The sequence below is a fragment of the Apteryx rowi genome, unplaced genomic scaffold, assembly GCF_003343035.1.
Source record: "Apteryx rowi isolate R43461 unplaced genomic scaffold, aptRow1 scaffold_109, whole genome shotgun sequence".
NCBI lineage: Eukaryota > Metazoa > Chordata > Aves > Apterygiformes > Apterygidae > Apteryx > Apteryx rowi.
In genome coordinates this window covers 2,291,049-2,301,438 of record NW_020447297.1, presented here as the reverse complement: position 1 = coordinate 2,301,438, position 10,390 = coordinate 2,291,049, and the positions used below count along the sequence as shown (strand labels likewise).

General features: G+C 43.9%; 1 protein-coding gene across 9 annotated transcripts in view; it reads left to right on the top strand.

Annotated features, from left to right (window-relative positions):
- CCDC13 (coiled-coil domain containing 13) overlaps positions 1 to 10,390 on the top strand; it is a 38,275-nt gene that overhangs the window by 579 nt on the left and 27,306 nt on the right. For 6 of the 9 annotated variants that reach the window (XM_026072226.1, XM_026072217.1, XM_026072183.1 and 3 more), the window contains exons 1-3: positions 129 to 815; positions 5,752 to 5,900; positions 8,414 to 8,556. In XM_026072226.1, coding sequence (XP_025928011.1) covers positions 598 to 815; positions 5,752 to 5,900; positions 8,414 to 8,556 — 510 coding nt within the window. In that variant the 5' untranslated portion in view covers positions 129 to 597. Of the gene's footprint in view, positions 1 to 30; positions 67 to 128; positions 816 to 5,751; positions 5,901 to 8,413; positions 8,557 to 10,390 lie in introns of those variants that run through there. The other 3 variants (XM_026072191.1, XM_026072210.1, XM_026072200.1) reach the window with 3 other exon arrangements.

Sequence of the window (10,390 nt, the reverse complement as noted above, 5' to 3'; positions counted from 1 at the left end):
GGGGCGGGGCCGCTGTTGCTATGGGAACCGCGTGGGGCGCGGGCGCCGCGGGGGCAGCCGTTTGCGGTAGGGCCCGCGGGGTGGGGGAGGGGGGGGCACCGTGTGGGGCTGCGGGGGAGGCGGCAGCTTAAAAAATTTGGGGAAAAAAGATGCTAAACCGCCCCGCTGGTTTTGGTCTAGCGGCCAAAAGGAGCGCTAGAGTAAAGGGAGGTGGTTCTTTAGCTATTTGTCCCACGTTAAGCTAAAAGTAGGGGGGGTTGCACCTTTCTTTGGGGCTTCAGTCGGTGTCTTTTAGTCGGTATCATGTTGTTTCCACGCTTGCTCCTCTCTAAAGATCTTTGTTTTAATCGGATCTGTTTTTAAAAAAAAAAAAAGTTTTAAAACAACGTTGCTGCCGGAATGCCGAGAGCCCGAAGACCGTGCTCGAAGGCCGTCRATGGACAGAGGCGTTTAAAGCGGGACAGCGGGGCTGCAGGAGCCCGAGCGGAGGAGGTCCATGAGGAAAAGCTACCGAGCCGCTGTTGGAAGGGGATGTTTGGAAAGTGATGCTGATCTCTGCTGCTTTCTCTTTTCTTCTCCTCACGCTTTTAGTAAACGATGGAGTCGGACGCGAAAGTGAACGAGCATTTTAAACGCCAGTTTAAGGCCCTGCAGGAGCACCAGCAAAGGAGGCTGCAAAACCTGATGGAGAGGAAGAAGGGAAAGCAAAGCAGCCAGAAGGGTGGTGATGGCAACGCAGAGGAGACTTTTGGAAGCCAGAATGACCTAAATCTGTTTGAAACCGGACAGCCTGAAAATGACGATGTCAGCAAAAGGTAAAGGTGTAGCGACACTCTTCCTTCAGGAAGTCAAAGAAACACGTTTTGCATCTGATCTTAGGAAATCCACATTAAGYTGATGAGCACTTGGTGTCTATTGTCGTATACTGGGCTTTCACTGTTATAAGAAAAATCTCACCGTCTTTAATATATTTATTCTCAGAGCATTGCCATGTGCTCTTTGCCATCAGTGTTTCCCTAGGGGGGAACTTAGGGAGTCTAAGGGAGATGTGCTAGGGGCGGCTAGGTACCATGTGAACAAGTCCTGTTGCTCAGGATCGCTAACGCCTGCTGAGCTGTTGGTGAGTCCCTGCCTAGCTTTGTAAACGATTTCCCGACATGGATAAGTTTCCATTAACAGGTCTGTTGAAAGCATCACACAGCTAACGGGTGCGAGCTGAAGCCCTGCAGCCCGGGAAGTGTTCCCCTGCCTGTCTTTGCAACGTGACCTGATTTAGTAGGTCAAAAGACAGCTGGCTATATAGGAGGGCCTGATAGATAGGGTTGCCTGGCGGTTAAGATATTTAACAGGGTTATACAAGGTAAGGTTTTAAATTTCTCTGGCGACAGAGGTTTGGATCTCCTCTCTCCCATTGCAGGGAATATCCTAACTATGAGGACACTGGGTATTCTGGAGTGGATATCTCTTAATCTCACATTTGGAGCAACTTCCTGGAGCAGAGGTTTGAACCTGCACCTCAGATCATTCATCTGCCTCCTTGGATATAGTCAGTCTCTCTCTCTGACCCAATTAATAAGTCTATATACAAACTAGAACAGGTCTGAAGCTGAAGACATCCCAAGGGTGTCTGCAATTACAGCAGTGTTGGGAAGGGTTTGCTCCTTTTCAGCAGTGAAGCCGGCTTAAGAAATTCCTGCTGCTGCTTCCAGTTTTACCCCTGTGCAATGGTGCTGATACAGATGTGGCAGAGCTGTGCTGGAAACTGGATGCACTTTCTGAGGCGAAGGTATTTTTAGCTCAAGTCATTTCAGTGATCCAGTTTACAGCTTTAGCCCCATGGACTGTTTTATCRGCACCACGATGGGGCGGTGAACTGTGATACAGGAGCAGGAAGGAGGCTGGCATCTCTGCCAAAACCAGCAGGAAGGAATAGGTTAAAAAAAAACCCATGAGGTAGAAAACCAGAGTGGGGAAGGGCACCTTTACCAAGGTTTATCACTGCAGGCCCTAAATGCTGATCTTCCCTCCGTGTTACTAGAGRCAACTCCCTGCTCAGCTTGTTTCTGAAGATTGCTTCCTTAAATGACTAATAGTCCCCATGCGCTGGGAGGAAAAGCTGAGCACAGGAGCTGCAGTGGAGCTTCTGCAGTGAGGCAGGGAACCCAGGAGTTAATCACTGCAACGTTCAGGTACCGTTGGGAATCAGGTGCTCATCCCGCAAAGGAAGTCTGCGTGGAAACGGAGCGCTGAGTTTCTAGAGAGAAACTAACGCTTTTACCCTTGCGCCGTACTTTCTCTTCACGCACAGGTMCCCCACCACGGCCGATTTGCCAATGCGTGTCTCTGCTCGGACCTCCACCAGCTGTCCTGTTCCCTTCAAAATTCTTTCTGATAGTACATACAGATTACTATGGAGATCTGAGTTTGTTTTTTGTTTTTAAATGGAGAGGGAGGCTGATCCCCGTATGAGATATGCGGATTTGTCTGGTGGCAGAGAGGGCCTTCAGCGCTCCCGTAGCACCTGCTGGTGCAGAGCGCACGCTGTGAGGTGCAGCATGCAGGAGAGTCCCAGCAGTTGTGGGAGTGCTTCTCCCCCTGTTTGCAGTTTGGTAGTTTAGGTCTAAGTAATTCAAGAGCTATTACTGACCTTAATTTTCAGTGGGGTTTACTATAAAAAAAAGTTCCCATTTGACATGGCAGGAGTAAGAGATTGCTGATTCATCTGGATCATCCTTTGCCTGYGGCATCCTTTGCCTACTTGAAATACCTGTATTCGGCAAAAGAGTGGTATGAGTGTCTCAAATCCAGGCAGGCTCAACTGCTCCTGGAAGGGATTCGCTGTTATGTACTGATACTATTTTACAGTATTCCCATGACAACAAGTTAGAAACTTGTTCCAGAACARCAGGACTCCATATGGTTTGCAGTGGCAGTGATTTCAGCATGTCAGATTTGTTTATAAAAGCACTTTGAAAGCATTCTCCTCTCAGAAGTCTCCCTTCTTCTGAGCTTTGGGAGTTCGTTTTTCCTTCCTTCCGTCCTGTTCCCAAATTTTGTTTAGGCAAGCGGCTAGCTGACCTTTCTGTCCTTCTGTTTTGTTTTTTCTGTAAGTTTATCCTCCCTGGTTGTTTGGTGCACCTCAAGATTAAATGATTCTCCCCATCATGTGGACAATCTGTGGCAGAGCAGGGAAAAGTACTTGCCTGAATTTCAGTCATAGGCCTTGCTCACAGGCTTTCCCTGGCTTTATTTCCTTGAACAAGAGTGAAAAAGGTTGGCTTTCCACARCCTGTTGCTTTTGGCCGGCTTTCCATAGCTGGGCCACTTGGGTGGAACCAGCTATCTCCTTTATGCTTTTGTAATAGGTAAAGTAACATGATATGATGCGATGGAGAGGAGACTCCAGCTGTATGCAGTTAGGATTTCCATCCATCCTAATAAAAGTAATGTTCATCAAGTTTTGGAAGCCAACTCTGAAGAAGACATCACTGATCAGATGTGTTAAAAACTTAGAACTTTTTTTTTTTGTTAATTCCATAACTATTGAAAATGTTTTTATGCACGTGATTATGCACCTAATTAAATCTGCACAGTTTTGTTGCCCACTTCTATGAGTGGTACATGGGGGAGTAACTTAATTTTGTCTTTTCTCTGCCCAGATTGCTGCTTTCTTTGGTGTAAACAGCTGCCTTTGATCTCCGTTTGATTTGCGGCTTTGAAACAGAAATGCGTTGCTTAATTATGGATTGTGAAGTGTCTTGAAAATTGAGTGTGCTAGCTGTTTTTTCTAGCAGTGCTTTAAGGGGTCATTTATTCTGACGTGCACATACAGTGTGTGCATTTAAAAGCTAAAGTCCAGTTTGAGCAAAAAACTTGCTTTCCGAATAGAAAAGATTTAGGTGGCTATTGAGACAGCTAACTTAGCTGGCTGTGGATGTGTTTATACCCACAAGTATATACTGTAACAGCCCTGCACTGCAGCCAAATCGCTGTGATTATCCAACCTATCTACTTCCTCCTTCTGTTGTAGGCCGGAGCAATCCAGTCTGTAGGCAAAGGGGGTGGGATGCTATTCTGGATTAAGTCACCGAAACATAGCTATCCAAGCTCCCACTGTAAATAATGAAAATCCAGGGCGCAATTCAGTTGCTTGACACAGGTGGCCAGTGACATCTGAGATGCCGTAGGGTATCAGGAGTATCTACATCGAAATGACAGGAGACCCTCACCCTTCGGGAGCAGCTGGAAGCTGGGCGGGCGGCTGAAATGGGTCTAGACCCCTATGTGTGGGTAACTGAGCCGAGTCCCTCGTCAGAGCGCTTAGTGGTGTTTAGAGAGCGTTTCAGGTCACCCTGCAGGAGCGGCTGGTCTGTAGGCTGCACCAGTTGTTTTGGCTAGATCCCCTTTGCCTCTTGTGTGTGTTTTGGCATGCTGCTCACAGCAAGACACCCATGTCTTGATATGGAGGGGGACCCCACCCAAAAACACAGATAGGAGGAGACTGGCTCAAACTCGAGCTCTGCTCCTGCAGGCAGAATGGGTATCAGTGGCTTGAGCCCGCAGTCTCTACCACAAACATGTTTACCAAAGACAATATCAGCACGGCTTTTCTTAACTCTCTTGACGCCCTCACTGGGGAATGGAGACAGGTTCATTTCCGCTCTGAAATGCGGCTGTCTGGAAGAGTCTGGCTAAACTGTATGTCCAAAGTTAGATCACGTCAGTAATTCTTGGGCTTGATTCATTTGCCCACATGTTGGGTTGCTAGTGCTCTCTGAGAGGCCCTTGACGCTCGACCTGGGCCCCAGAAGTTTTCCCAAGGATCCTGCGTCGTGGCTGATGGCCTCATGTAGACAGCTCAGATATCCTGGGCCGTCTCGAACAGCAATCTGTGCGTCAGCAACTGAACTGCCCCCCTCAGGCCTTAACTTCTAGATTTTATGTTTGAAGGAGTTGTCATGTAAAGAGAGCAAAGAGATTAAAGTTACTCATTGTCTGGATGTCTTAGAGAGATGAAACCCATAAATGTTACTAAATGTACTGAAGAATAGGAGAAGCGAGGCTATTTCCTCCCTTTCAGAGGACTTTCTGATATTCATTGTTTCTAAATGAATTCCAAAAAGCAACATTAACAATACAAATTGATGTCAGTCCATCCTGGTGGGGATCCAAGAAAATCAGACGAGGACACAGGAAATTGGTCTTTTGTGAATTGCCATGAAACATTCATTTTTAAAGAAAGAACCTCAGTAGTAGCTTTTGTAGTTTATACTCTATAGTGAGGATTTCATTCAAAGAGTTTAAGGCTGAACTTAAAAAAGGAATGGGAGCTTCTATTGGCTTTGGTAAGTATAGAAAGTAAAGTTTGAATGTCACAGATGCTGAAGGGGAGCCTGCCTGGTTTCCTCTGTAGAACCAGATCAGGAAGAGTGACTGAGATGAGACTATTCAGTAACCTCAGGAGCCCTAAAAAGATACCTGTTCTATGATGTTTCACCCCAAACAACACAAGGAAGTGCAGARTTTTTGAAGAAGAAAGAAGCTAACTGAATTGATCAGATACCAGATCATCAGCTTGTGATCTGAGCTGAAGTTCAAGATGTTCGCTTAATTCAGTAAACTTGTTCCTGGTGTTGCTCCACTTGGGCTCTGTGTACATCCAGCATAGAGTCATTTCATTATTTTATTTCTACAAGCATCGACTTGAAGAACATTACAGTGATATTTGCCATTATGTCTTATTTTTTCCAGGTTGCTTGAGGCTGAGAATGAGCAGCTCCAGGATCAGCTTCGAGAAGTCCGAGATGAGAACGGCAGACTGTACAAACTGGTGAGAGAGAAAGATTTTGAAATAAAACAACTCCAGAAAAAAATACAGGAGGACAAACTGGCTCTGTCAGGTAAACACAATAACTATATTCACATTACATGAGTTCTAGTGTTTGCTTGATGCTGATGACAATAGAGCTAGGATAACGGACTCATAGTGAACTAAATAAAGCTTCTGCAGTGAAATATTCATGTGACATCTCTTTACCTGCTTTATACTAAAAAATAATATTTCTGTCATATTGTGGTTGTCTCCATTTCCACTCCCTGAATAAGCTTCTGATAGGAGGAAGCAAATTCAGCTCTCTTAGCTGAGAAAGAATTGTCCTCTCAGATTTATTAGYGAGCTCTTACTAATTTGCCATAGTACTGAAATCACTTGGGTCTGAACTTTGAAAATACTTAGACACCTAAGTAGTTGTTTAGTCAACACTTAGACTTGCTACCTAAACTTGCAAGAGCCTAAGCTGACACTGTTTGGCATTTGCAGAGTTTTCTGAAGATTGATGTTTCCTTTTTGCAGGGGTCTTGTTGCTTTGTTTGCAGTGGAAGGTTCCTCACAGTGATTTGATTTGACGTGATAGCACTTAAATGTGGACAGCACGTACGCTTAAAGATCTGTCTCTTACGCTCTCTTTCAGTTTTATGAGCCGCAAAATGCGGATACTACTACCCATCTTAGAAAGAGAGTTATTGGGAGGACCAAAAGGTGTCTGAGATTGTCAGATAGGAGATGACCTAAGGCACGAAATATTATTGCTGATAATTATAGATCCCCCTAAAAGAAATACAGTGCTTCTTTGGGGTACACAGGGATCTGTGTTCCTCACAGATCTTTGTGAACTTGGCTATAACTGGCACAAAAAAGAAGATGACTTGTGGAAATCACATTTTAGAAAACTCTCTATTAATGCTGATGGGCAGTGTTACAGCCTTCTTTGCTATGCAGTGTTAAATTCCTTATKCAGGCCCCTTTTGTTGAAATGCCTGAATAGAGCACATGCAGGATGCTGGCTGAAAACAAAGTCCGTGTTCAGCTTTTAAAGTGACTTGCATGTCCTCTGAAAACTGAGCTGTGTAGTCTGGACCTCTTCCGCTGGGTGCCACTGTTGTTCAGGATAGCAGTGATGACTGGGCTAGCAGAGAAGGGGAAATAACACCAATAAGCAAAGCTAAATAAGGCATACGTTACACCTTCATTCTATATAATTACCTATAGTTTGCATTTAGGAGAGATGATAGGCCATTTTTGGGTCAGGACCAGGAGCCAGAAGTGCTCTGACTTGGGTGCTGGCCTGTGGCCGTTTGCTCCATGCCTCTGTCTTCCCTATCTGCACTGTGGCAAAACCTCGCCCACTTTTCAGGGAAATTAGAAGCTTTAATTAAATGAGCGCAAGACTGTCGCATGGAAGCACCAGCCTGTTTTTGTTTAGTACTTACTGTGATCCTTAGTAGCCATTAAGTAAGGAAAAATTAGCTTCTAGATGAGGAGGAAAGCGCATATCAAATAAAGGGGTAAGAATAGCGGAGACACTTTTAAAAAATAATGAATTCATTATTTTCTTTACAAGGTTTTTAAGTAGTGACATGTGGTCCTATTCTGTTCTCAGCTATACTCTGCATAGCCCCTTTAATGTCTCTAGGGTTTTGTGGGACTCAGTATTCGCTTAGGAATGATGTGTCGTCCTTGCATCTCACTCCAGTTCTGGAATACAGTCCTCACAGATGTCAGTGGAAAAGTCATTACTTGGGAGTACTGAAGGAGAATGAAAGGGTTAAAGAGAATGGCAACAGCCCAGTTCAATCTTCATATACACTTCCAAGAATCTGTTATTGCAGGCTGATRTTCATTGTGAGCTGGAGGTTTCCTTGGACATTATATGCAGTTATTTTGATTGTACACTTACGTAAGAACTTTTCTTCAACTATGTGATGTTACAAAAACCAGGTGGCACACAAGTCAGTCCTGGGGATTACTTTATCTGTGACACTAATCAGGCCCTCTCTGATGAGGAGTTGAATAAAGAGTCTGTTTAAAAGAGCACAATAATGCCATAAGACTCCACGTGTAATTGTAAGGAACGTATAAATAGGCATAATGAAATTTCCTGGACTTTATCCACRACCTAACTGAAATAATATGTCTGACCTTTTAGGATGGAGATCTAGAAAAGATTCTGYTTCAGCAGCTCCTCCAGCAGTAAGCAACCTGCGCAAAATAGCATCTTTTTCACTGATGTGCCGCGAAAACCTGTTCRTAACAGTCCTTCAAAGTGATAGGCAGAAAACACCTCTGCCCTTTCTGCGTAGTGATGTTGCTACTATCACTGTCACGGCCTTCTGACATGCTAAAGTGTGAAATGTGGCTTTGCTAGCCACAGTGCTGACTCAGTGCACCAAGCAATCCAGCTGGAATCRCTGATGCCTCTTTCCCCTTAGCTGTTCATGTAAGTGCTTGGCACAGCTCTGGGACTAATGAATTAGACTATAGAAGTATGCTGTGCRCTGGGCAGAGGACAAAAGCATCATCTGTTCTGAATCCTGCCTGTAAGATATATCCTTTCCTTTTATGTATACTTTTCAGGGACATCTGGTTTAGCTGGGGATATTGCAGCTACTAAAATAGTTGAATTGGCCAAAAAGAATCGGGAGATAACTGCTGAGACCGAGAGTGAAAAAGCCAAAGTGAAGCAACTGAATAACAAAGTCAAAGAGCTGGAGAGAGAAGTGAGACATTTTTCTTGTTCTCTTTTATCATGCTAGAATGTAGAAATCCAGCCTTTGGGGTAGAGAAGCTTGAGAAACTGTGGGTTTGATTTTTGTCGCAGATCTGAATTTGCTTCTGCATCCATGCTTGCTCTGAGGTCTTGTCTTTTCCGTCCATGCTAGGAGAGGAGGTGTGTGCCCTTAGCTATTCCACCTTTGCTGAAAGGAGGAACTAGGGAAAGATATCAGTAAGTTACAATGAGCCAAAGGTTTATGAAATGCCGGTTAAGAAAGTTCACTTGTATCTGAAGCACAGAGGCTTTTCAGTATGGCAATGATATTTTTCTGAATTTTTTTGTGGGGAGGGGCAAATTTCATACCATTTTGTCTTACATCCCCACCATATTAATCCCCGTCATGAATTCGTACCCTCTTCTTCTAAGTTTTATTCATCYGCATGATGAAATCTGTTTTCTGGCATGAGTACTTATGGAACTAAAATAGTAACAAACTATGTCACTTAAGATGGCAAAATTTCATGCAGGCAGACTTATTTTCATGCTTTAGTACAGCTTTTTTATATGTGCTAACCGTTTGCAGGACCGATTTTATTCAGGTGACTGCTGAAATGAAAACTAGCTGCCCTGATGTCAATGTTTAATTTGGTCATTGGCTACAGCTGCTCTTCCTTGCACAATACTGGTGAATTTTTGCGTCATTTTAATGTATTTTTCTGCACTTTGCCCACTTAGAAGAGCTCATTTCTATGTATCAATAGCATTTATGATGCTGACAAATGCATTTTGACTCAGTCTTTTACAGTCACTTATTTTCATGAATCATGCATCTATCTGAATTGTACCCCAGTTACCTGAAAGATAAGGAAATGGTAGACACAATGTTTGAGAACTCCTGCATAAATCCAGAGTGTTCTTGTCAAAGGAGCCTTGTCGAACAGTTGACAGAGTGACTAAGAAATGTCGTGTGTAGCTGAGGATCTGCTGAAGTCGCACTAGTAAGGGAGCCAGCTGTGAAAAATTTCAATAAAAATCAGCTTGGTAATAATCCTCAGTTGCAGAAATGTAATGATCAGTATTCAAACAGAAACTTAAAATAATGTCGGATATTGACAGGAAAATAGGGGCCATAGCCATTTCAGGGAAGGAAGTCATACTCAAAGCAAATAGAATTGACAAGTAACAGTTATTGCTGGTCAAAGCAGACATAGAAATATTAGATATGTTTTAGTCTGTTTCCTGGACATTAACACCATCAAAATTGAAAACAAATGAAGTAACCTGAGATAGCCATGAAACACAGTGGGAGCCCCACTGAAATCGTGCCTAGGCCAACAGGCTCTATTTTCTCACAGTTCCGTTTGGGACAGCTCAGGTCCAACCTAAGAGCTGCTGTCCGAGTTTGTGGAATGTGCTTGTTCAGAGGAACGATAGAAAGATGTAAAAAAAAAAAAAAAAGTAGTATTAAAGCAGTGTTTGACACAGGGAGGCATCTGTATTGATATATCTGTGTTGGGTGATGCAACAGAAGAGCTATCACAGACAGGAACCAGCACAGTTTCACATCTCTTGAGTAACTCTCTTAAGCTTAGTTGGATCACTGTCTAGAGGTACCCATCTTTCTCCGTTGATTGTAGAAAGAACCAAGACAACTGAAGTGCAATTCAGTTGCCCATATAGAGGCAAAAAAGTACCATTAGAGATGTCAGTTCGCCTCCCAAACATCCATAGGGGGCTGTCAGACATGACATAGGACTTGCAGGAGACTTGCAGTCTCCTGGTGCAGCAGCTGAAGGCCCACTGGGATGCTCTAGGACACYGCAAACAGGACTAGAAAT